The following is a 26666-nucleotide window of genomic DNA, read 5'->3' on the forward strand; positions in this document are numbered from 1 at the left end:
TCTCCAGTCCGTGGAGCTGCTGGTGGACAGATGCAGTACCAGCGAAGGTTCAATTCAGAGCGACACAGAGACCGAGGTGAGACTCTTATGTCCCTCCAATAACACCTCTGTAAGGTCTGCCGTCTGTTTGGAGGTGACAGACATGTTAATGCTGAGGTGTTGATGTTGCGTGTGTTTCATCAGAGTCCCGCCGGAACAGAATTCAGTCTGTCTTCAGTGGAACACCCACTTGGCAGCTCGTCTACAAAGAGATGTTCTGTAATGCAGATCAGGAACACCTACCTTCTGAGGAGCAGTATGAAGGGGAAGCGTTCCGAAGTGAGCAGGATCATTCAGTTACAATTCAGCTTGAGCTCAAAGAGAGAGGGAGAGAGAGAGAGAGAGAGAGAGAGAGAGAGAGAGAGAGAGAGGGAGGGAGAGAGAGGGAGAGAGAGGGAGAGAGAGAGAGAGAGAGAGAGAGAGAAAGAAAGAAAGAAAGAAAGAAAGGAGAGAGACACACAGAGGGCACAGCAACAACAAGGATAATAGTAATGGAAGTATGACTAATGATAATAATAACAGTAGAATGCACAAGTTTCTAGCAGGACAGGGTCTCCGTCTCTACAGGACAGGGTCTCCGTCTCTACAGGACAGGGTCTCCATCTCTACAGGACAGGGTCTTCGTCTCTACAGGACAGGGTCTCCATCTCTACAGGACAGGGTCTTCGTCTCTACAGGACAGGGTCTCCGTCTCTACAGGACAGGGTCTCCGTCTCTACAGGACAGGGTCTTCGTCTCTACAGGACAGGGTCTTTGTCTCTACAGGACAGGGTCTCCGTCTCTACAGGACAGGGTCTCCGTCTCTACAGGACAGGGTCTTCGTCTCTACAGGACAGGGTCTTTGTCTCTACAGGACAGGGTCTTTGTCTCTACAGGACAGGGTCTCCGTCTCTACAGGACAGGGTCTCCGTCTCTACAGGACAGGGTCTCCGTCTCTACAGGACAGGGTCTCCGCCTCTACAGGACAGGGTGTCCGTCTCTACAGGACAGGGTCTTCGTCTCTACAGGACAGGGTCTTTGTCTCTACAGGACAGGGTCTCCGTCTCTACAGGACAGGGTCTTTGTCTCTACAGGACAGGGTCTTCGTCTCTACAGGACAGGGTCTTTGTCTCTACAGGACAGGGTCTCCGTCTCTACAGGACAGGGTCTTTGTCTCTACAGGACAGGGTCTCCGTCTCTACAGGACAGGGTCTCCGTCTCTACAGGACAGGGTCTTCGTCTCTACAGGACAGGGTCTCCATCTCTACAGGACAGGGTCTTCGTCTCTACAGGACAGGGTCTCCGTCTCTACAGGACAGGGTCTCCGTCTCTACAGGACAGGGTCTTCGTCTCTACAGGACAGGGTCTCCATCTCTACAGGACAGGGTCTCCGTCTCTACAGGACAGGGTCTTCGTCTCTACAGGACAGGGTCTTCGTCTCTACAGGACAGGGTCTTCGTCTCTACAGGACAGGGTCTTTGTCTCTACAGGACAGGGTCTTCGTCTCTACAGGACAGGCTTCAACAAGAACCCATGAGACGAGAGAGCACAGAAAACCCCGGGGCAGAAGTGAAGTTAGTGAAATGCATTAACGGAACATGGATATGCACCAACAGATAGGGGAGGAGCATTGTGGGCAGTTGCTATGGTGTTTTGGGGCTATTGTGAGGGTGGTTGGTATGCTGTTTTGGGTGGTTGCTTCTGTCTGCCAGGTGGTTGCTTGGGTAGTAACTGTGGCAGCATCGTGGGTGGTTGCCATGGTGCTATCTTAGGTGTTCTAGGTGGTTGCTATTTTGGTGATTATGCAGCACTTGTTGACTTATGGCTTCTGAGGCATTTGAAATGTTTTGCACGGCTCATATTTGTTCTCTTGTTTTTCAGCAAAGCCTCAGAGGCATTGAGGAGAAACAAACACAGACTGTAAGCACAGCAGCTCAGCCTCAGCCATACACAAAGAAAGAGGTCGGTGTGAGGAGGAGAAGGAGGAGGAGGAGGAGGAGGCAGTCAGTGGAGGACAAGAGTGAAGACGCCAACGTGGCCAAGAGGGTTCGCTTTGAAACGCAAACAGCGCAACCAACCTGTGAGTCAGCAGAACGTGCACCCGATGCGCCGACGTCTACCAAAGGTGAAGAAACCGAAGGAGAGAGATTACAGGACGGAGACACCAGCAGCAGCAACGACGAGACGATCGTGGACGTTGAGGCGGATGAAGGTGAGATCAAACCTCCACGGCTACCTCCTTCACACTCAGCGGCGGCGACCAGTTTAGGGTCAACAGGAAGCGAGGAGGACGATGAGGACGTGGACGTGGTGGGAGGGGCCAGCCCGGCGCCCGAGGTGAAGACCCTCAGCTGGACTTCCTTGTCTTCGGAAAGTGGCCGAGATGAGGAGATAGACGTCTTAGTAGAGGAGAAGGAAGAATCGGTTCAGTTTTTGCCGCTAGGTTCAGTCGTTTGATAGTTTTAACAGATTCATTTCATTCACTGGGGTTTTAAGCTTCAGCTTGAGAAGTGTTTCAGATCTTTCCCCTGCGTTCTTCATCATTAGCTCCTTCATTTAAACATTTCTAATCATTATCCATGTTGGTTTGAGCCACATTTCTCATTTGTTTCTCCAAAATAAATAGTACAGCAACAATTCATGAGGTGAACATAAGTTTATTAGTTATCGACCTGCGGATCAACCTCCCACACGCCACAGCAACAAAACACATCTGAGCTGCACCAGGAGGGGGCGCTCCTGCACACGCTGCCATGTCAGAGCATCTTCTCTCCCTCTGCTCGGTCCCAGCGATGTTCCACGCTCAGCTCAGAGTACAGCACAGGTGTGTGTGTGTGTGTGTGTAGGTACATTTCAGCAAATGAATGTGGGTGTGTGTTTGTGTGTATCTGTGCTTAAACAGTGCGATATTGTCTCTTATCACACTAAATCAGTAGTGTAGATTCAGATTAGGGGCGGCTGTTGTGACTCAAGTCAAGAGGGAGGAAGGGAAGAGGAAGAAGGTTTTGGGGGAGGAGCTGAGGGGAGCGGCTGTCTGTGGGTCGTGGCTCTCAGTCTCTCCTCTTAGTGCTGGATACGCCTGATGGACTGGATCTGGGGGGTCTGGCAGTGGGAGCCCCAGTTCCTCCAGTGCTGGTAGTCTCCACTGTGTCTCTCACACTCCATGATGTACTGCTGGCCCCTGTAGCCAGGGTACTGGTAGCACACAAAGCTGTGGGACAGACACACACACCGGGGTTAGTTCACGGATAAAGTTCGGAATCGGAAATTGTGACTAAAAGGCTGAGAAGCTGTCTAACTTACGCGCCGCACTGCACGTGCATGGAGCCCACTTGAGGCATCATCCAGCCCATAGCCTGCAGAGAGGGGTAGTCATCGCACAGCTCCACGTTGCGGCCCATGAAGTTCTCTCTCTCGAAGATCATCATGCGACTGCTCATGTGAGACTGAGGGGACGGAGAACACGGCAAAAAAGGTCACACACACACACATAAAGATACATGTATTGGTTTGATTGATGAGTTAAGTGGACTCACAGCACAGTAGATGGGGCGGAAGGACATGAGACGCTCCACGTGGTAGGACAGGGAGCCGCTGTAGGCGTCCCAGTGAGGGTACTCGCCTCTCTCCAGGATGAACTGCTGGCCCTGGAAGTCATGGTGCTCGAAACCCACCCAGCTTTACACACACACACACACACACACATACAGTAAGTTTTCAACAATCGGGGACATTTAGGGGATCTTAGGTTAGGATTTGAATGTGTGTGTGAGACTTACGCTCCACTCTCCACCCTGATGGAGCGGATGTTGTCCAGACCACACTCCTGGATGTTGCAGCACTCGGAGGTGAACTCCTGGAACTTTCCCTGGAAATGCTCCTGCTCAAACACGGTCACCTGGGAAGGCAACGGGAAGAGGAACAGGAATCATACACACGCCATCACAGATCATCATCAAGAGTGTGTGTGTGTGTGAACCTGTCCGTGTGTTTACCTTGAAGAAAGGAGCCATGCCCATTCCTGAGTTGACCAGAGGCTGCATCATAGGGGACTTTGTAGTTCTGTACATGTTGACTCTTGATGTGAAGGAGGAGAGAAAATGTTCTTTAACTCTTTAAGTGTCAATCAAGTTACATTCTATTCTATTTGAGTGGATGTGTTAGAAAATAATGTGTTAAACTATTATAACAGAAAGTCTAAACTATGATTCACTAATTTCTGTGATTTGTGTTAAAGTGTTTGAGAGTATGAAGTGCTTTTGCTGCTTTGCTGTGTGTGTACTGTATGTGTGTGTGTGTGTGTTTGATGCAGAGGTGCAGTCTTACCTAGATTGGTACTTAATGCAAAGTTCGTGGTGGAGTGCGCTTACCGCCTGCCTCGCGTAGAGCTTTGGGACAACCTGGCGCTCCGGTTTTATACCGGCGGCCAGGCGCGTCCCCGGCGCGGCTCAGTGGGGCGCACACGCACGCTGCCCCGCGGCCAATGGCCACGGTGACAGGCGAGCGCGCTCCCGCCGTCTGTGCGCGCTCCCTGCACAAGGCCAGCTCAGCACATCCTTCAATGTGAGACAGGGGGGCTGCCAAACAAAAGCGCTCCGGTATGTTCGCACCCCGGTCAGCAGTCCGGCCTGGACCCCGGCACAAAGGGCCGGGATCCGGGTGGAAAATGTGAGGATTAACGGCGCTGCAGGGAGGCACCGCATGGGGAGAATAGGTCTGAAACGCTGGAGGACGAGTCCAACATTTTTCTAAGTCCAAAACACACGCACACACACATTGTTGTTGAGCCCATGTTGGCTCACTAAGTGTTGGCCTGGGACACTTATCATGTAATACACTGTCATAAAACACGTAAGATAGCTGTTTTGATGAAGGGATTCCACCATCATCATCCTCATTTACAGAAGCAGAAGCAGCTCTTCCTCATAAAACATAAACATAAATAAAAACAACAACATCTCATCACAGTGGCTTTAAAATGGGGGTCAAGCACGAAACATATATTTGCTGCTCTTCTATGTTTAAAAATGGTGAACCTCTGACCTCGTATACACTCATGTAGCATGGCAGGGGGCTTCAATTATCATGATAATATATTATAATATAATAAAGTATAATGTAATAAAATATAATATAATATAATATAATATAATGTAATATGATATAATATAATATAACATAACATAACATAACATAACATAACATAATATCATATAATATAATATAATACAATATAATACAATAATAAATTCTCTAATATTACACATTGTTAATATTACAGCAACACTCATTCATTCAGGAAGCGCCATAACATACATACATCCCCATAAATAAAGCCAAACCAGTAATCAAACTATTCCTTTTGATGATTGATTGAGGGTTGCTTGATTGATGCTTGTTTAAGTTCATGTTATTCAGTGTGACTGTCATCAAGCCAGGATAAGTGTGTTAGTTTATACATTGAAGCTGGTGTGTTTGGTGACAGTCGTTTATGGTTTAACTCCTAAGTGTGGACTTGGAGCATGTTTGGAGTTGGGTCACTGTGTGCTGGTCCAGCTCAGGCCCGTCCCCTCCGTCAGTCCCTGTGTGATGATGAGGGGTTTCTTTTGTCTCGCCTCTCTGACCTCAGCAGGTTTGTTTCTCTCTGCCTAATCCCTCTCTTGTGGGCGCCAGCGTATAAAAGGGGTGGACACACTTTGAGCCACACACACTCAGAGTAAGGCTCGGCGCAGGCAATCGCACAAACACAGCCAGGTAAGGTACACACTCATACACATGCAACTGCTAGTGTGTACAGGTGGAAAAGAGTGTTAGATCTGTTAGAACTAACAGATAGAAATGACTCAGTTTAGTTAGTTTTATCCTTTACACATACACACAGATTTGTTACATTTTCCTGACATTTTCTCTCATTTTGCATGCAGTAAACATGTCCGGAGATAAGTCCAAGACCTCTTCCCAGACCGACGGGAAGGCCACTCAGAGCAAGAAGTCTGAGATGGGAATGATGAACTACAAGGTGGGTGACCTCATATTTAAGTCAAATCCTTCTTTTTCTACAATATTCTGGATTCTTATCTTCATCATACTGACCCATACACCTGTGTCTGTCCACTCCAGCTGTACGTGTTCGACCAGGAGAACTTCCAGGGTCGCATGATGGAGATCAGCAACGAGTGCATGAATGTGTGCGAGATGGGCATGGACCGCGTTCGCTCTCTGCGCGTTGAGTGTGGACCGTAAGTCAACACGGAGATTCTTCTCTCTGTTCAAAGTTGTGAATACGTCCATTAAGCTCAGTGGATGTGCATGATGTTTGATGATGTCTCCATGTCATCTCCAGCTTCGTGGGCTTCGAGCAGATGAACTTCTGTGGTGAGATGTACATCCTGGAGAAGGGAGAGTACCCCCGTTGGGACTCCTGGAGCAACTGCCAGAGGAACGACTACCTGCTGTCCTTCAGGCCCGTCAGGATGGTAAACATCACTCCTGTTCACACCACCTCTCCATCTTTGCTCTCTCTTACAAGTTTCACATTCTAACTCCATGATTCTCCCTGCTTCTCTCTCTCTCTCTCTCTTGCTCTCTCCCAGGACCCCGAGAAGCACAAGATCTGCCTGTATGAGGTCGGAGAGTTCAAGGGCCGCAAGATGGAGATCATGGACGATGACGTTCCCAGCCTGTTCTCCTACGGCTTCACCGACAGAGTGGGCAGCATCATTGTCAGCTGTGGAACGTGAGTTTAATCCAGGATCATGAACAAACAAACAATTACATAACTGCAAGAATGTTGGAACACAGAACTGAACATGTTTCTCTCCTCTCCTGTTTTCAGCTGGGTGGGATACCAGTTCCCCGGTTACCGTGGTAGCCAGTACCTGCTGGAGAAGGGCGACTTCAGGCACTTTAACGAGTATGGCGCCCGCTATCCTCAGTTCCAGTCCGTGAGGCGTATCCGTGACATGCAGTGGCACCCCCAGGGCTGCTACACCATGGCCAGCAAGTGAAGCTCAAGGAAGGAGAGAAAGAGAAAGAGTGAAAGCGAAGGAGAGGGGTGGAGGAAGAGGGAGAGGGCGAGAGATGTCTGAGGTTTTACTACCTTCTATCCATCCTTGGATGATGTAACACTGAGGGGAGGGGTGAGGATCTGGATCCATCCTCAATCTGAGACCAAGTTCCTCTGTTCCTCTCTGTCCCTACTCTTCTTTTTCTCCCCTATGGGCTGAGCTTTGTTTCTGCCATTTCTCCCCCCTTTTCCAGTCCCTCACCTCTTCCCCCTCTGCAACGCCTTCCACGCTCCAAATTGGGAACGAGTCACCTCTCAGCTTTACACCTCCTTTCAGGGTTTATGATGCGTGGTGGGAAACCTGCCTCCCCTTGAATTCTACACTCTTTGCATTGCACACCCTCTCTGCTGTACAGAATCCAGGCCAAGTTTTCAATAAAAAGAAGTCTTAATTACAAAGATGTTTTTGTTGCTCTTACTTATTGTAGCGATTGCAGAAAGGAAGAGAATGAAATTAGAAGTCAACTTGAAATTAGGATTTGGAACATCCGAACTGTCTCCATCCTGTTACCTCCCTCTTGTATTATAGAGAAGGTAAGACCTCTTCCTCTTCTTCTCTGGATGTCCTGTCTCTCCATGTCACATCTTTAATTAAGGGATTCCTTCACAGTGGAATTCAGATGTTATTCCTGCTATGTGACCAAAGCTGTGGATGGTCTGCAACATCTGAAGCTTTCTGTTTTTAGATCCACTGTGAAAAACCCCCGACAACCCTAACGAAGCCATAAAAGGACACTGAGGGACATCTGTGCTCATGTGACCCGTGGGAATAATAATAATAGTTTGGACGAAGCGAAACACTTAACTTGTATTTGCCTGTTTAGCCACAAACATGGTTTTGTGATTGAGGCTCAGTCGTGACCTCACCTGACCTCTCCTGTCAGCGATGCGGCGCCCTCTACTGACAGGCCTCTGCACCCACTCACACAGAATATTAAAGCATTTTCTCTCCATCGACTGAGGTTTTATCATCATTTTAATAAAAAAAAAAGAATTCCACAATTTACAAATAAGATTATACACTGGAAGGACACACACTGATATATCAAAAATACATCTACAAGTCATGAGTGTGAAGCTTTTGATATGTTTGACAGCAGCTCACATGTTGATCTTTGTTCGACCCGGCCGTTTGTGTAAATTCAATCTACACATCCATCCGTACATTTATCTCACAGACACTTTGTTTCTCTCATTCCTGTGCATTTACAACTCGGGTTCTCTTGTCGCCTCGTCACCTCTCTCTTCATCATTAGTTATATATTTAAAAAAAAGGATGAGCTAGATTGGAAAACAGGCTTTCAGATCAGAACACAGGCGGATCATCGGCAGATCTTTGAATTTAAGGTGCAAACACACGTCCTGAGATCACACGCCATAATCCTGATCACATATCTGAATGGACAAATTACATTTTAATGCAAGATGTCACCTGCTTTTCCAATCAGCATTTATTTCTTCTATCCGTATATATATAAATATATCTATCTATAAAATGCATGCTCATCAGAGTAGATGAAGAATGTTCACTACAAGGTAGTTTACGCAGGTTACACTGCATTTGCATAACGTCTGTCCGACCTGTGGGCTGCTGGGCTGCTCAGCGTGACATCATCCGCACAAACTCTGTGAAAAAAGAAAGAGTAAAGAGTGAGGGAAGAACAGGATGAGTGAGAGATTTAAAAGCTTTTATAAAAAGGTAATAAATGGAACCAGATACCTTCAAAGTCCACCAGGCCGTCTCCATTCAGGTCAACGTCTTCGAGGATCTCGTTTATCTCTTTGTTGGTCACTTGTTCTCCCAGCAGCTTCTTCATGGCCTCACGCAGCTCCGCTAAGCTGATCTGACCGTCACCGTTAGAGTCAAACTGGAGAGAGAGAGGGAGAGGGAGAGAGAGAAAAAGAGAGAGAGAGGGAGAGGGAGAGAGAGAGAAAGAGAGAGAGAGCGAGAGAGAGAGAGAGAGAGAGAGAGAGAGAGAGCGAGCACATCTTGAACAACATACAAACCACAATATTGTCTCTCTCTCTCTCTGTTTCTCTTTCTCTCTCTCATACACACACACTCACACACAAACACTGACCTCTCTGAAAGCGTCTCTCAGTTCCTTGACTCCGATCATGTCTGCTGTCTCTGCCAACATCTTAGGTCCCATCAGCTCCACAAAGTCCTCAAAGTCCACTTTACCTCCACCTACAGGGAACACACACACAGACACACACAGTTTGAAAATGACCTGTTCCTTAAATCCACCTGCAGCACACAGGCAGATTATGGAAGATTATTTTGAGATGCTACTATTTTCCTGTTTATACTAAAATCCCACTTGTAATTGATGAAATTAACCGTTTCAGTGCCGAGCTTACATTACATTACATTACAGTGCCGAGCTTCTCACAGTTTCACTCACAGATCTGCTGGCTGAGTTCGATGAGCTCCATCTCTGTGGGCATGTAGCCCATGGTCCTCATACACTCCCCCAGGTCCCTGTGGCTGATGTAGCCTTTCTTATTCCTGTCAAACTCCACGAATGCCTCACGTAGCTCTGGTGAGACACACACACAGACACACACACGATGATGTTTAGCCTTTAGAGCCTGCAGGGACAGATACAGTCTGAGCTGTGGAGCGATCGTCTCACCTTCAATCTCCTCTGGTCTGAGTTCTCGGTCCTGTCAGAGGGAGCAGTGGGACACATTAGTGCTTCGTCTCACACACACACACACACACACACACACACACACACACACACACACACAAACACACACACACACACACACACACACGCACTTAAGTCACATACACTCCTGTTAGACATGTTTTGGAGCTAGCACACTTCATACACACAGGAGGAGAAAACAGTTTTTGTCTTTGAAGGAACACAAACAGGAAGCAGACTCACAGCTGACACACTGGAAAAGAGGAGGAAATGGCTTTGAAATACAATTTTGATTGAATGAGAGAAAATGATGAATGAGTAACAAATTATTTCCAGGTGTATTTCTTGTCACACAGATGGACTCAGAAATGTAGTTGAACCAGGATTGTCAATATTGATTATTTACAAAAATCTCTTAATCGTGTGTGTTTCTTCCTGTGAGAGAAGAAGAAGAATCACAACTACAGCTTCCCAATCCAAACCAATAAGAATCAGAATATCACAATTTGTCCACAGTAGCAGTAAATGGAGCAGTGTCACTTTAAGACGTGATGATGCGTTACAGTCTCATTTGGTTGTCGTTCAGTATTCATTTGCCACTTTGCCGATTAATCGAATATGTTATTTTAATCAATTACTATCTTTAATCGTAGAGCATAATAATCAATTTGTGGTCACCAGAACAGAGAATTGTAACAGAAACCTAATGAATCTCCTTGATTATAAATATTATATTTACCATCTATGCTGAACATTTTCATATTTCATCTTTACAAATGTAGAGAGGCGATGTTAGTTAAATAGTATGTGTGTGTGTGTGTGTTCATAGTTAAGCCATATGAGATCGACCACCACAAACACGTTGCATCTCGAGATGAAACCATCTAAATCTGTGTGGATTAAATCGCGTCCATCTTTCTGCATTATGATCCGTATGACGGCTCCCTCAATGTGAGTCACAGGGGACAACAGATTATTTGTGGCCGGTTGCCGGGCAACATCTGGAGATTAGCAGATTTGGGAGTTTTAGTAGAGCGGGAGACTCTTGGACACGTGTTACACTGTTCACACAGTCTCTCTCATAGATAGAGAGAGAGAGAGGGAGAGAAAGAGAGAGAGAGAGAGAGAGAGAGAGAAGCCCTACTGGCTGGCACATGGTGCTGTAGCTTGACACGCAAGCCTCCCCACACACACAGACACACACACATACACACAAATGCTAAGTGCTTTGAGGAGAGAGCAATATTACAATATGCAACAAAAAAGCAAATCCTCTGTGATATTTGTTCTGTTTCCAGTGTTTGAACACCAAAATGTCTTGAGGTCCACGTAGCAAATTATGGGCAGATAGACATAAAGCAGATGTTTTGAATGTAAATGTACCCACCTACAAAATAACTGGAAATAATTCGAGTTGATTCATGTCTCACATAAACACAAAGTGTATTGGCTCTGCAGGGTTTGACAGTTTGACTCATTTGTTTGTTTGTATTGGTTCAGATTCCAGCATACAGAGATATATTGAATCATTTTAGGAGCCAAAGTCACATTCACACCCTCCACCTCTACACTGTGATCAAACCCACAGACAGTCAATAATGGCCCAGGGAAATGAATGATTGACCCCTGGTGTGTCCATGGAGCCAGTGATGTGATGACATGACACGGCTGGAGATGTGGAGAGGATCCAGGGTCGCGAGTTGGGGAGGAAGACTAATCGACATGAGTGGAAAAAGTTGCGTGTGAACACTTTGGCATGTGCGACATGTTACATACAAACGTCTGTGAAAAGCCCTGTTTAAGGAAGATGCAGGCGGGGCCCACGATGGTGTGCAGCATGTTGCAGTTCTTGACCAGAGCACTGAGAGGATCCTTGAAGGCTCGATCCTCCTCTTTCTCATCCTCCTCCACCTCCTCCTCCACCTCCTCTTCCTCCCCTTGTGGCGACAGACCCTGCTGGCCCACTGCCCTCTCCTTACCCCTCAGGGGGGGTTCAGGCTCCTCCACTGCCTCCTTAGAGGCAGAGGCAGCCAGTTAGCCCACCGCTCCCACCGACAGTCACAAAATCAAATTCTCTCAAGGAACAAAACTTAATCCAGCAAACATTAGACAGACAACGTGTAAGCCTGGACTGTGTAAGCTGATTATTATTTGACTGCAGTTGCACTTCAGTCACAACAGCTATCATCCAGCCTGTCAGAGGTCTTCTGGATCTCAGCCTTCTCATTATGTGTCTGTCCCGCTCCAGTCTTAGTCCTGCTTAATTCTGCTAAGTGTTCAGACCACTGGATGACATCTTGTTGTGATTATGTCATCCTATTACACTGGAGCCTTACAGAGTGGGGTCCTTGATTAAAGTTCATACTGTGATGAGCTGGCTGACTACGTATGTCAAAACAAATGCTGCTAGTGATTGTTGAACAGATATAATCAGAGATGTTATCCAGTCAGAATTTAAATCAATGTTATATAGAAGAAATAAACACAAGAAACCTCAGGTTCCAGCAGGAGGCAGTTTGTTTTTACAGCTCTTACCTTCTTCATCTTGTCCTTCATAGATGGTTTGGTGCAGTTGCCCATTACCCAACCACCCCCTCCTGGTAAACAATCTGTCTAAGTTTCCTCTCCCCTCCGTCTGCCTCCTCTCCCCTCCCGCCTCTCTCTCTCTCTCACGCTCAGACTCTTTCCTCTGCTGTTATCTGCGCCTCTCTTCTTCTCCTTCCTGTCTTCTACTCAGGCTCTCCGGTCCATTCAGCCCTGGTTTGAGCTCTGAAGTTGGACAGAACCTCTGTGTGCCTCATGCTGCTTATGAATCATCACGTCTGATGGCAAAGAGATGAAACCCACTTTAATCCCTGCGATCCCAAAAGACTCCACCCATCCTTTATAGTACGATGGAAGGACAAGAGAGGCTAACCCAACATACCCAAACTCTGCTGCCTGCTACAAAGACACTCTTCATCTCTCTCTCTCTCTTTCATCTATGCTTTTAATTCCTCTCTCTCCTCCTCTTTCTGCCTCTCTCAACCTCATCCCCTTTTTTGTTGCTTGCTCTCTCTCTCCCCCCCCCTCTCTCTGTCACTCTCTCTCTCACCCTCTTCTTCACATGTTGCCTCAGCAGTCATTGACTCCATGTACAGCGTGACAGAGGGATTGAAAGTATAACAGCAACAATAACAATAAATTAAGTTCAAAAGATGGCAACATTTTTGATTAAAAATAAGTGCAAATACTGAAATGTGTGTAAAAACTTGAATCAAAGCTTTGTTACTGAATTAGCAGGCTGCAGTGAGATGTGTGTATGTCCATGTTGTATCATCTGAGGATGAAAGGTCTCTGTGTCATTTGTCAGAGCTCCTCTGTACTCTCGTTTCTCTTTGCTTCTCATATCTAAGACTGCAAGCCGGCCGGAACAACATTAAAATTCAATTTGTGGTTGCAAGCGGAGCGCTGAGTGGTCAGCTGAGTTTGTACTCTGCATCCCTCAACAAATCTCTCCACAAGCAGATTTGAAATACTGATCACTACAGTACACAGCATTCCGAAATATGCAAAAGTGCACAATCGAAAATTAAGCAAATATATTTGATGTCATTTATTTCAAATCACTAAAGTAATGCTGTTGAGTAATTTGAACATATAGAACAGTATGTTTCATTTTAAATGCCTAGTTTGTCCTAACTTTACACTTAGTCAAAAGTTTTAATTAATGTTCAATTATTTAATGTCTTAATACTTAAATGTTTTCCTTGTTTGTCCTTGTTTCATTTTCTAATTTGAGGCTGTGTGAGTGTAATGCTGATATCTAATCCTAATCTTTTAAGGTTTAATTGTCTGTTGCAGTAAGCGGTGATTTCCACTGGAGGCCGCTTTAGAGCAGGCTTGTGTTTTGAACCGGCAACACATGAGAATAAGAGACAGAGAAGAAGAAAAAGACCTCCATTAAAGGAAGGAGAGCTGGAATCACATCATATATCTGTCATTTAGCCGCTGTTTGCTTTCTGTAGTTTGGGAAATATTGACACATTCAGACAGAAATGAAGGAAAGACGGACGAGAGACGAGAAAGAGCGAAACTACAGGCTTCAGGTAAATGTAATGGAGTCAAACAGGATATTTCCTAAACATTCTACCAAACGGAAACATTCAATATGATGACGTAACTTTGTGAAGGAAAAAGACAAGTCACATTTTCTGTAGGTATTTTCAATTGTACTTCAGTAAGGTAAGTGTGTGTGTGTGTGTGTGTGTGTGTGTGTGTGTGTGTGTGTGTCTGTGTGTGTGTCTGTGTGTCTGTGTCTGTGTGTTGGACATTGATTAGGTAATGCATCAGAGGCTTCTGGTAAACTGTGTACTGTCTATGCCTTACTTGATCAAGGTGTGTGTGTGTGTGTGTGTGTGTGTGTGTGTGTGTGTGTGTGTGTCTGTATGTCTGTCTGTCTGTCTGTCTGTCTGTCTGTCTGTCTGTCTGTGTGTGTCTGTGTGTTGGACATTGATTAGGTAATGCATCAGAGGCTTCTGGTAAACTGTGTACTGTCTATGCCTTACTTGATCAAGGTGTGTGTGTGTGTGTGTGTGTGTGTGTGTGTGTGTGTGTGTATATCATGTGCTGTACTGGTGTCAGATGCGTCTCCGCTGGTGTCCGGTGACGACACATGCCGATCAACACAAAGGCAAGAAGAGGTTGAAGGAATGAAGGTTGAAGGGAAAAGGTGGCAGGAAGGGAACAAGGACACAGGGTAGGAAGCTGCTATCTGTTTTAAATTATGGGAAACACACGGAAGAAATGATTGATTTATGACTCTGGGTTAGACTTGTTGACATGACTTGTTGACAAGGACAAACTAGTGCGCGTTGGTCCTTTAAGAAGATGAGAGCATTGAGTCAGGTCCTCTCTCTCTCTCTCTCCCTCTCCCTCTCCCTCTCCCACTCACTCAGCGTCTCTCTCTTATTTTGGAGGACTTTGCCTCACCGCTGACATCACATTTTTCTTTTTATATCTACTTCCTGTTTTGCTCCATGGCTCCGGCCCCGATCAGGTGGACGTGTGTCACAAATGACTCACAAACCCTTAGGTGCAATCTGTCATTTTTCCGATGTATACACACACACACACACACACACACACACACACACACACACACACACACACACACACACACACACACACACACACACACACACACACACACACACACACCTCAGTGCGCACGCCTGACCCCAGGGTGACAGATGCTGTCATGGTGTAGCCCTACTGTGCCGTGTCGTGTGTCGCGGCTTAACATGTGAATGATGGGCCGTGATGCGATACGGCTCTGACACAATGGCAGGCGAGGTGGCCGCCATGATCGGGGCCGCTCATTAGATTTCTACATGACGGCGGCGGTGTGTGTTACGGATTACACTTTCCTAATGTTTCGCATTGTAAAGCAGCTTAAGGCTGTGGAACGCACGACATCGCCGCCACCGCCGCCACCGGCTTAGCTCACACTTTGCTGCTCCCGCCCCTTCCTCAGGGGGTTTAGGGTTAAATCAGGAGGGAAAATGGTTAAAATACATGAAAAGTGTCCCGTGTGTGTGTGTGTGTGTGTGTGTGTGTGTGTGTGTGTGTGTGAGAGTGTGTGTGTGTAGGAGAGATGGCTATTTATGAATGCTGGAAATGAGTCAGGCATTAAATATAAATTGGAGGATCGGGTTGCAATCAAGTCTTGAGACATTCAATCAGCCCAGAGAACTTGATGCGCCAGTACCCACACACACACACACACACACACACACACACACACATACAAGCACATGCACACACACGCACAGGAACGCACACACGCACGCATACACACACACACACACACACACGCTGCACGCACAACACATATTCACAAACAAGAGCTAAAACCATGATTTGTGAGGAATTTACAGATGCTCAGAGTGGAAGTGGAAGCGGACACACACACACACACACACACACACACACACACACACACACACACACACACACACACACACACACACACACACACACACACTGTAGCAGATGAGCCGTGCCCCCCCCCCCCCTTACCTGTCCAAACACAGCGTTCACCATGGGCAGCAGGTCCTTGTGCTCGCTCTCCTCGTTCCCTCCCTCCTCCTCCTCCTCCTTTTTCTGCGACCCCTCCATCATCTCCTCTAGCTCGGCCTCCAGCTCCTCCTCCTCGTCCTCCGGCGGCGGCGGCGCCCTGCGGACTCTCCGGGCGGGCCCGTGCACCCTCTGAGGTGGTGGCGGCGGTCCGTTGTCCTGGCCGTCGGCTCCCTGCTCGCTGAAGCGCCTCATCAGCTCCTTCTGCTTCTCCACCTTCCTCTTGATGGCTGCCTGCACCTGAGGGGTGGAGGGACGGGTACAGAGAGTCTGAAGAGGGATCAGATCAGGGCGCTCACATGTCCTTCCATTGTAACACAAACCCTACTTCTGCCATTCTGACCGCATCTCTCTGGCAATGACACACACACACACACACACACCAAATGGTCATAAACTGTGTATTTATCTGTTAGAATTCATTTATGAAAATTAAAAACACAATTCCTTCATTGATGACAATAAACTTCTCACACTGAATAACACACCAAAGTGACTCATCAAACTAAATCCATCTAGTATTTACAACTTCAAATCATCCTATTGGTCGATTGGTACTATCATACACAACCACACATGCACAGAGAATACACACTTACACACACACACTCACCTGTTTTGCCGACCTCTCTGATCCTCCGCTCATGGATCCATGACCGCCTCCTCCGGCAGTCGGCTCTCGAATGAGCATGAACATTTTACCGCCTCTCTCTCTCTTTCTCTCTCTCTCTCTATTCCACTCTAGCGCTCTCGCTCACTCGTCCTCCCCCTCCCTCGTCCTTTTTCTGTCCCTCGTCCCTGCTCTATTCTTATGTATATATTTCTTTTTTTTTTCTTTCTCTGGCGTTAGGAGAAAATCCCGCTGAATGTTTAAGGAGAGTTCTCTTACAGACCCTCCTTCAGACGACACGCAGGAGGATCCAGACCCCTCAAAAACCGGTCAAAAAAGCCCAGAGAAAGATAAGAATCCCAGGGACGAATAGCTCAGATGTTCCTCTCCTTGGTTGATCTTCCCGTCCCGTCTCTATGGAGTCTCTCCCCCCTCAGCGCTGCGTCCTGCTCCTGTCCATATCTCTCACCTTCTGCTCGGCTCAGGAGGTTTTTATCATCTGCTGGTGTTTTGGCTTTGGGATTGAGTTCCTGCACCTCTGCCCCCTCTCGCTATCTCTCGGCCCTTAGGTGACACCCTATACCCCCCCTCCTTTACCTCCCTGCCGTTATCGACCTGTAACTGGCCGACCTCTCCCTTCTCCTCCTCCTCCTCCTCCTCCCCTTTTTCCACCTTTTCCCCCTTCATCACAGGTAAACACTCTTCCTCTTTGAAGGCTGTGTGGCCTCGCCTGTTGTCACTTTGTGGGGCCTCCATCAATTTATTTGTCTTTCTCAGAACCTTCATCCCTCCCTCACACCTATTTTTTTTTTTTTTTTTTTGTCACCACCATTTCATTATCGGCACTGTAATCCTTATTTTTGTGACTCCTCTCCTTCCTCCTCTCGTTCAATCTGACCCCAATCCCCTGTGCTCCCAAATCACAAATCCAAACAAAAATTGGTTTTGGAATAAATAGGAGAGAGAGGAGAGAGAGAGGAGAGGAGAGAGAGGAGAGGAGAGAGAGAGGAGAGAGAGGAGAAGAGAGAGGAGAGGAGAGAGAGAGATGCAGATACAAACTCAGATGAGGATGATGATGAAAGACCCGACAACACATTCACACATACATGTTGTCCTGTACGCATAGGTGGATAATCTCATCCAGCAGGCATGACTGAACACACACACTTACACACACAGGTGAACCTCTATTTTTAGACCCACAAACACACGGCTGACTCGAGCATGTAACGGTAACATGTTATTATATCAGGCATCCCTCCTAAAGCCTAATAGGTTGATGACTCTAGTTTGAAGCACTAAATCCCTCTAAAAGCATCTGCTTCTCTGTAAACACTTCCCTCCGTTTATTCCCCCGCCTTCCATCACTTCCTCCTCACGGCGCTCGGCTCCGGCACCATACGGGGGACGTCGGCAGCAGTTTGGCGACGTTAAGCCGATCAAACGTCTCACTTTCCTCCCCTATTTCACCCCTTAACTTCTCCATCTCTCTCCCTCCTCTCCTCCTCGCCTTTCCCCCCTCCGCTTCTTCTGTTAACCTGCATTAAACTTCTCTCTTTCGGCGACCATGACGGAGTTTGTTCAACAAACTCGGGGTGATGCGATGAGATCTCCAGTTCCTAATTAGGTTTCCATTAATCACCTCACAGGGCCCCCTCGTCTTTCATCCACCTCCCTCTCTCCCTCTCTCTCTCGCTCCCCATCCTTCTTCCTCATTGATTATTGATGGAGGGAAGGCAAATTCTCGAGATGGGGTAGAAAAGGGATCTGTTTCAGAAAAGCTGAGGTGAAACAGAGGGGAAGGCTTTGTTTCGGGATCAAATAAGTCATCAGAGAAAGGGGGTGAAAAAGGGGAAATGAGGTGAAAACAAACACATCATCATCATCATCGCCTTCTTATCCCTGCAGATTTATCACCTTGACCTTCAATACTAAACAACAGAAGGGAGCGGATGAAGAGGGAGTGGCCGAGGAGTAATTTAGAAGCGAGGGCTTGTGTTACTGGATGTAGATCGGGCCGGTCAATAATATCTAATTACAGATCAGGACAGCTGGAGGAGAGAAGCGTCAAGTTTGGACACGAGGCTGACAGGTGTAGAGCCACAGCCGCTTTATAATGTATAGGCGAGGCCACGGCTTAAGCATTAAGCAGACACGGGTGATAGATAGGTTTCATTTGGGTCAGACTAATTCTCATTATTTATTTGTCAAAAAAGGAGCGACCAGATTACGACACTGTGCAATTGGCACAGCGGGGCTCATTAAACTTTAACTCTTGGCCTTTTTGACTAGTCAAATTGGCCTTTGACTAGTCAAACTTGACTACGTGGATCTGCCTGCTAATTACATTTGAGTGGCTGCAGACGCATCCGAGCAGGGGAGGAAAATAAGATAGAAAGCAGCTACGTTTGTTGAGCTTCTATTTTTGCGAAAAGCTCCATAAATGCCGTTATTATTAAAGAATAACCTCCAGAGAGTCATTATCTAATGAATTATCTGTCTTGAATTGTTGTCGGTACTGAAATGTAACACCACTAATCCTCCCAGGTTCATGTTCACATCAGAACTCTTCCAGAAACCTCATCAACTGTGTTCTGGCAGGCATGTTGTAGCCACATCTTTATTTTTAGCGCCCTCTCGTGGAAACAAAGGTAATGACAACAAACCTCATCCTGTCAAAACTTCACAGTCAATGTTTTTAGTGTGTGTGATCTGAACACAAATGAACCTGTAAGAAGCTAAAAAGTTAGATCAATCATTACAATTGTTATATTAGTTTTTATACATAAAGATTAAAGTGACTTATTCTTGCTTATTATCATAGAAATGCCAAAACAAAGCTTGAACCATGTCCTTTTGTTCATTATTTCCAGTTTTCGGCAATGTTGTGTTTCCGTACCAATTGTAATGATACAGCAAATATTTCCTAACAGCTCAACGGTGTGAATGCTGGTGTGTTGATAAGAGTTTGCTCCAGGCTGACAGACAGACAGACAGCAGGTCTACAGCCAGTGTGGCGTTACTATGGTGAGAGGCTCGCGGTTGTGTCCGTTGATGATGGGCCAGGGATTGAAGTACGGGTACACGGGCTCCTTGAATTTGGCGTCGTAAAACGTGAACAGGTGACTCATATCTCCTGCGTCGTAGAACGCCACTTCGCCGCAGCCGTAGTCCAGATAGACCCCCACCCTCCTTGGGGGTTGCAGGGGCTTCACCAAGCTCTCCTCTGCGTCCGTGCACGCTTCGTACTCGCTGGTGCCGTTGCCGTCGTCCCTCAGCACCAGAGTCCAGAAGCCGTCGTCGGGGCAGAGGCTGATTTCGTCCTTCCTGTTGACGGAGGCGGAGGCGACGCCCAGACCCCACGCCGTCTTGGAGCCCACCGCCACCTCCCAGTAATGTCTGCCGGAGGAGAAGGCTTCAGAGCCCAGGACGATGTTGTAGCGGGTGAAGCGCTCTGGGTTGTTAGGCAGGTTGGGCTGAATGTAGCTCACCTGCACGCTGGTACGACACGGAGAGACACACAGGCAAGGGTAGGCTGTGGCTGGGTCAAGGGTCACTGCAGACATAGCTGGGAGAGAAGAGAGCAGACAGGAGGATTAGAAAAGGTCCTGAAAGGCAACATTCCTGTCTACGGTATGAGACGAGGTACGTTGACAGATTCAGTGAGATTCACATTTACTCTGGCACCTGCAGACGGAACAGGTCGGTGCAGGAGAGAACACATGTGGACGGAGCCTGATGAGTGTGTGTGTGTGTGTGTGTGTGTGTGTGTGTGTGTGTGTGTGTGTGTGTGTGTGTGTGTGTGTGTGTGTGTGTGTGTGTGTGTGTGTGTGTGTGTGTGTGTGTGTGTGTGTGTGTGTGTGTGTGTGTGTGTGTGTGTGTGTGTGTGTGTGTGTGTGTGTGTGTGTGTGTGTGTGTGTGTGTGTGTGTGTGTGTACCTGGCTGAAGAACAGAGCTCATTTTCTTCCAGGTCCTATACTGCAGAGGTCCCAGGAAGTCCCCAGACTGCAGGTTCACACCCACCTCAGGGGGGCGCTCAAACAAACTCTCAGCCCTGTCGCAGAAGATTTCAACACTTAAAACCCTTATTTACCTTCTGGGAGCTACAACAAACCTCCAAACACTCAATCGGGACCTTATTGTACCACTGAAATCGCCTTATCTGCACGTATCCAAGCACCTTAAATGGCTTTTGTCCTCGTGGCTTTACACATTTAGAACAACAAAGTACTTGAGCCGGAGGAGACAAGAGAATGAAGAGATGAAGAGTAGGTGGACTAGAAACAGAGAGGAGAGTTCCTCAATAGGACATTAGTGTAGAAATGCAGCATCAAAGCACAAGCAGAGCGGATAAAGACGCTGGTTTTACTTCACTCACCCGCCAATGAAGTCTTTGATTCCCTGGAATAGAACAGATCAAAACAGGCCTGAGTCCAACGCTCTCTGATCAAACATGCAAATATTCACTTTGAACTCCTGCAATTTGTATTCAGGGTGTACATGTTCCTTTCAGCCTTCTCTCTATCTCTCTCTCCCTCATTCTCTTGGTTCTCAATGTAGCATCTTTCCTCTACTTTCCTGTGTTTTCCTTACGTTCCCTCTTCAGAAACAATTGAAAATACTTCTCTTACCTTGAGTTGCTCCGGGTTGTCGTCCTCCTCCAGCTTGAGGCAGAGTTGCTGGGCCGTGCTCTCCAGCTGGCTGATTTGCTCCGTGGCTTTGGTCAGTGCCTCCTCCAGCTTGTTGAGCTTGTCCTGTTTCTCTGCCTGCAGCTTCTCCTTGACGCGCTCCTCCTCCTTCTGGAGAAAGTCCCGGAGACGGTCGAACTCGGCGCTCACCTGCCCCTCCAGGTTCCCCGCTTGCTCCTGAAACGCAGGGATGACAGAGATAGATGTGGTGAGTTGGGGAATCCCGGAACGGAAAGGTATTGGGTAACTAACTGTTTCCTGAAGGTGTTTCGCAAGAGGATCAATTGAAAAACACAAGAAAGTCCAAGAACCTAGAGGTTTGTGTGTCAATTTGACCTAAATTCTCGATAAGATATGAACATAATGACATTTATACCTGCACTAGAGACGCTCTTAGCTGTAACATTGTTACACCCCAGTTGGTTTGTATTGGAGAGCTGGGTGAGTAACCTTGCTGTGGAACTCCTTCACCCTTTCAATCTGACGACAACGTTTAGTCTGTTTATGACTCAGAGTTGTCATACTTTCCTTCAACCCGCATCTTCTCCTTCTGTATCGGTGATTTTTTTTTTAGGTTTTCCCAGGGAGCCTGAAGAACCTCAGAGGCACAAGCTGCAACTTGCTGCATGAATCAGGTGGTTTCCAGGGTTTATGATGGAGGAAGGAGCAGTCGCTGTGTCGGTCAGCCAGTAAAAGCAAAACAGCAGGTTTGTCTAAATAGTGATCCTTTTTATTATTATTATTATATGTGTGTGTGTGTGTGTGTGTGTGTGGGGGGGGGGGTGAAAAACTTCCTCTCAACCTTCACCCACATCCTGTCATTCTGTCTCTCAGAAACAAAGAAGTGAAATCTGCCAATCTGCAAACAAGCTGAGTTAAACAGAAAGACAGGAAAATACTTACTCAGACACACACACACACACACACACACACACACACACACACACACACACACACACATAGAGGAAGAAACGGATAGAAAACGGCGTATAGTAACCTGTAACTACATCCGTGTACTTATCTGCTGCAACAGGAACGCTCTTCACAGCAAACATACTATGCTCGTATCACACCAACACACACCCACCTTCCGTTCCGGCAAATGCTGCAATAGTGGAAAAAGCGACCCAGCCTATATGTACCTTGCCAGCTGTTGTTATCTCTCTGCAATGTGGTATGTGTGTGTGTGTGTGTGTGTGTGTGTGTGTGTGTGTGTGTATGCGTGTGTGTGTCATCGCCTGCCTTTGTGCATTGGTTCACTCGGTGCGTGACCTCATTCGCAATTGTGTGTGTGTGCTTGAGTTTCGAAATCTGTGTACGTCTTTCTACAACATGTATCCATCTCTGACAGAGGACAGCAGCAGCGACAAATACGTGTGTGTGTGTGTGTGTGTGTGTGTGTGTTTGTGTGTGTGTGTGTGTGTGTTCACCTCCACTCTGTTGTAATTGGTGAATCACGACAGCGGTGCATGAGAACCGTCACGTCGGAGCGACACAGAGACACAGACACAGACACAGACACACACACACACACAGACTGGCAGCACGAGTCATCTGGAAACTAGGTCAAGGTGGAGGAATGCAGGTTGCTTAGCTACCAGAATTTTAGGTTCTGATCATTAGAATCTACACACACATACACACACTAATTAATATAAACAAACAGACACACCTTCATACCTTTATAAGAAGGATCTTCTCGTTGGTGTGTGTTTGGAAGAGTGAGGCCTCCTCAGTCTGAGCCTGGACTCTCTCCAGGGCCACAGAGAGTTTATCCTGTCCACACACACACACACACACACACACACACACACACACAAACGGGTCAATGACAAGCAAACTCCAATTTCTTTAGTTGTGTTGCTAAACCCGATTAGTTAATTTGATTCGGTTGGGTCAGATCAACCGCCAACTTCAACGGGAGTCACATGATGCACATCCTTCCTCAAATAAACCCTTGAACAAAAACAAGAATTCAGCACCAGGGGAGGGGAAAAAAAACCCTGAGGCCTCCTGTGTCTCCAGACTGTGATGTTAGCTGCAGGGTCAAAAGGGTTCCCGGGAGTTAAGATCTAACACTGGAACGCCGAATTCCAGTCAAACTCCCAAAGTACACCTGGGAGGGAGAGGGGCAAACACACAAGTCTGCTCTTTAAGGACGACTGTGGAGGAGACAGACTGGTTTGTCCCGCCTCAATGTTGACATCTTGACGAGAGACAAAAGACCTGAAAGACTTTGAATGACATGTTTGAGTTTTTGGAACGCTTTGCATACATAAGGTGCATGAGCTTAAAGAACAAAGGAGGGGATTGTCTTCTGAGCAAGGCTGAGACTGAAGATTTAGGTCGAGTTACAATGTGATACTGCAGCTTTTGTTGTTATAAAGTAGTGAGCAAATCCCAAACAAAGAAACACATGACTTATTTAATAACTAACTACAGAGCGTTTAAAAAGATCTAGGTTTTAAAGTTGTGCTTGTTTTAAGGTAATAATTAGGTTATAACCATGTAATAACATTGTACCTTGTAATTCTCAAAAGCCTCGTTTATGGGGATGACGTTGTGCGTCTTGTGGTCCCGGGACATACCGCAGACCAGGCAGATGGGCAGCTGGTCGTCCTCGCAGTAGAGCTTCAGCTTCTCCTCATGCTCCTCGCACATATCCTCGGTCATGCGCGGCCAGTGGCCCACGGACGAGGCCACGCTGCACATGCTGGACCCCCGCTCCCGCTCCTCCGCCTCCTCCACGGAGCCCTGGAGGTCCCATCCCGACGTCCCCCCCGCGGCGGCCTCGTCCATGGCCCGGGCTCTCCGCACGCTGTCCACCACGTTACACAGCAGGGAGTTGGGTCGCAGTTTGCGGCCGCACGACTTTCTGCACTTGGGGCAACTCGACAGCTCGTCGGCTTTGGCCTCCCAGCACTGGATGATGCACACCTGGCAGAAGTGGTGGCCGCACTCGAGGATCACCGGGTCGTGGAACAACTCCAGACACACCGGGCAGGTGAGCTCCGACTGAAGCTCCTCAATCGCGCTGGTATCCGCCATCCCGAGATCCGTACATACCGAGGAGGGGAGCCGTGGAAAAGTCAAAAGTGGCAGAGTCTTTCTCTTCCGTGCAAGCCCGTGGAGGGGAGGGAGAGAGAGAGAGAGACAGGGAGGGGTCTGAGTGTGACGGCGGGAGGACGAATACTTTCAGAGACGGAAGAAGAGAGAGACAGGGGTGGGGGGCGTGCACGAACAGGCCTGCTGCCTGCTGCTGCGGGAGATAAAGACGCTGCACCGAGCAGATCCAACCACAGTTCAGAGGAACTTGGTCTCGGTGGGGCAGCAGGCTGGACAGGAGCCAAGGAAGGAAGGAAGGAAGGAAGGGCGACAGGCAATGTGAAGTGGCAACAAGCCGGCCTGGTGGTGGCGCTGCAACAGACACTTATTGGTCAAACCTGGCGACCTAAGTTCCTCTACTTCGTGTGTGTGTGTGTGTGTGTGTGTGTGTGTGTGTGTGTGTGTGTGTGTGTGTGTGTGTGTGTGTGTGTGTGTGTGTGTGTGTGTGTGTGTTATTGGAGGACAACTACTACTACACCATGGGTTCTCTGGCTTAACTACTTCATCAATGTAAATCACATTCTTTCATTTGAAGTGATCCTAAGTTTCTTTAGCTTTTCTCTAAGAAGGAGCTCTATGAACAAAGCTGCTGTGTGCATGTGTGTGTTTGTGTAGTTCAACAGGTAAAAACACACCCTGTCTCTTGTCTTATGAGTCAATGATCCAGAACCAGGAAGAAGAAGGGAAACTAGCTGACACAAACACACATTAACACACACACGGGCTTATGCTAACACACACTAATCTGTTCTCCGAACGTAAAACAAAACTGTGCTGATTCCTGCTCATTGTCGGGTTGCAGCTCGTCACCAGTGACAGTAAATGCAGCTTTATTCATCTCTGGGCGAGTTTCTACATGATCATACGTGTCTTTGGTTCAATAACCCCCCGGTGCTGCCATGTCTCTGCCTGCTCACTAGATGGCAATGATACATGAGAAAGGAAAGTGGGTAACACCTGCATCTTCCTCAACCCTTGAGCCACACATGGAGCGGAGAATGTGTTGATATTGATCTCTCCTATCAGCTCAGTCAGTTAGTTTGATGCTCATTCTCTCTCCTCTCATTCCAGGCCGAACGATGAAAGGAAACAAGAGGGATTCTGTCTCAGCTGACTGATGTGAAACAAAGAGACACGGCCACTGTTTCCCAGCAGGCACCATGACTGCTCGTTAGTAGGGGAAGTTTATCAGGGAGTGGGACGGTTGTGTGAGGTGAGAAACCGTCGCTTACAACTTCCTGCTGAATGAGTTAACACAAATACAGACCAACGGCTTTCCTAGAGCATTTCTTCTACGTGGAGAGCCGAGGTGGATCACAGTTGATTCAGATTCCTGTTTTGTTCACAGGCTTCACTTTGTCTGCTGTTCCGTTGTGCAGGATGTCTCAAAGGAAGATGCTGCAGTCTGCTACGGGGGCCCTCTTCCTTCTCCTCCTCTGGTTTGGTGGACCGGCTCTGGGAGAGGTAGGCAGCTTCTCTCCCTGCCTCAATTTCTTCAACGAGAGAACTCCACCGCAGGTCATCGAAGGAAATCCGTACGTGCGTATCTGCCAGCGCTACAAAAATCAGTACTACTTTGCCAGCCTCTGTAACCGCCAGCATCGCACACCGTTGTACTCTGCCTACATACTCTCTCCCACTTCTGCTCGCGGCGAAAGGCCCCCATGGATGTATGAACCGCAGGTAAGAAGAGAGAAGAAGAAGAAATGCTTTGAGATTTGTACAATGTCGATGAAATGCAACATTTGCATTCAGGGTTAATGGGAGTTTGTTTTTTTAAGAGAACAAAACAGGATATGAGGGAGCAATAACAGTTTGTAATCAATCATACTCTGCACAATCGATGTGTTGTTACGTGCATCTTCATAGTTAGTGTAAATGTAAAAAGCTTAAAATTGTGAATTGAGGGGAGAATAGAAAGAAGCATTTTACAGGGCTTGTTTCCAAACTTCATCACCTGATCACTCACAGTCCCATGCCTTTTTAACTTGCAGCTCTTTGCTGTAAAGGCTTTTGTAACTTTTAAACTGACATGGCTTTCTGTCCCCTCACATTTTAAGCTGGCAAATTCCCGTGCCAGCAGAGAGATGAGTCACGTCCCCGAAGGCTGCGTCGATCAGAACCTGGAGGAAAGCCAAGCCGTGAATCAGGACTACATAAACTCCGGCTACACCAGGGGCCACCTCAACCCCGCGATGCACCAAAACACCCCTGCTGCCCGTAATGCCACCTTCACCCTGACAAACATCGTCCCTCAGCGGAAAGGATCCAACTCTGGGCCCTGGAATATACTGGAGCATGAAGTGAGAGGAAGGGCAGCTTTCTGCACAGGGCAGATGTACGTGGTTACTGGTGTCATGCCTTATGTATCTGGGAACCACTGGATCAATAACAGAGTGAATGTT

At 47.4% G+C, this 26666-nt stretch overlaps 5 protein-coding genes across 8 annotated transcripts in view; 2 read left to right on the top strand and 3 right to left on the bottom strand.

Annotated features, from left to right (window-relative positions):
* Positions 1-2806: 2806 nt before the first annotated feature.
* Positions 2807-4088, bottom strand: cryba1l1 (crystallin, beta A1, like 1). Its single transcript, XM_076159491.1, has 5 exons — positions 4014-4088; positions 3798-3916; positions 3555-3696; positions 3322-3464; positions 2807-3229 (listed from the first exon to the last, which is right to left on the bottom strand). The coding sequence occupies exons 1-5, from the start codon at positions 4086-4088 to the stop codon at positions 3082-3084; spliced, it is 627 nt and encodes a 208-aa protein (XP_076015606.1). The 3' UTR covers positions 2807-3081.
* A 1857-nt stretch (positions 4089-5945) lies between these two features.
* On the top strand, positions 5946-7025 carry crybb1l1 (crystallin, beta B1, like 1). Its single transcript, XM_076159490.1, has 5 exons — positions 5946-6037; positions 6139-6257; positions 6362-6494; positions 6612-6754; positions 6854-7025. The coding sequence occupies exons 1-5, from the start codon at positions 5948-5950 to the stop codon at positions 7023-7025; spliced, it is 657 nt and encodes a 218-aa protein (XP_076015605.1). The 5' UTR covers positions 5946-5947.
* A 1087-nt stretch (positions 7026-8112) lies between these two features.
* On the bottom strand, positions 8113-16555 carry LOC143007959 (calcium-binding protein 2-like). The gene is made up of 7 exons (XM_076159483.1): positions 16472-16555; positions 15802-16128; positions 9724-9754; positions 9493-9627; positions 9166-9275; positions 8805-8952; positions 8113-8710 (listed from the first exon to the last, which is right to left on the bottom strand). Exons 1-7 carry the CDS (start codon positions 16553-16555, stop codon positions 8685-8687), a joined length of 861 nt encoding a protein of 286 aa, XP_076015598.1. The 3' UTR covers positions 8113-8684.
* A 2505-nt stretch (positions 16556-19060) lies between these two features.
* LOC143007946 (zinc-binding protein A33-like) lies at positions 19061-24204 on the bottom strand. Its single transcript, XM_076159458.1, has 6 exons — positions 23680-24204; positions 22837-22932; positions 21100-21333; positions 20847-20869; positions 20407-20522; positions 19061-20036 (listed from the first exon to the last, which is right to left on the bottom strand). Exons 1-6 carry the CDS (start codon positions 24202-24204, stop codon positions 19471-19473), a joined length of 1560 nt encoding a protein of 519 aa, XP_076015573.1. The 3' UTR covers positions 19061-19470.
* Positions 21280-26666, top strand: part of LOC143007957 (endonuclease domain-containing 1 protein-like) — a 5849-nt gene continuing 462 nt past the window's right edge. The window contains exons 1-5 of one of the 4 annotated variants that reach the window (XM_076159479.1): positions 21280-21364; positions 21731-21863; positions 25333-25474; positions 25610-25944; positions 26322-26666. The exon at positions 26322-26666 is cut by the window's right edge and continues 462 nt beyond it. In XM_076159479.1, coding sequence (XP_076015594.1) covers positions 25642-25944; positions 26322-26666 — 648 coding nt within the window. In that variant the 5' untranslated portion in view covers positions 21280-21364; positions 21731-21863; positions 25333-25474; positions 25610-25641. Of the gene's footprint in view, positions 21365-21730; positions 21864-24577; positions 24772-25332; positions 25475-25609; positions 25945-26321 lie in introns of those variants that run through there. The other 3 variants (XM_076159480.1, XM_076159478.1, XM_076159481.1) reach the window with 3 other exon arrangements.

The sequence above is a fragment of the Genypterus blacodes genome, unplaced genomic scaffold, assembly GCF_046128005.1.
Source record: "Genypterus blacodes isolate CSIRO-AG114 ecotype Tasmania unplaced genomic scaffold, CSIRO-AGI_Gbla_v1 ptg000098l_1, whole genome shotgun sequence".
Lineage (NCBI taxonomy): Eukaryota > Metazoa > Chordata > Actinopteri > Ophidiiformes > Ophidiidae > Genypterus > Genypterus blacodes.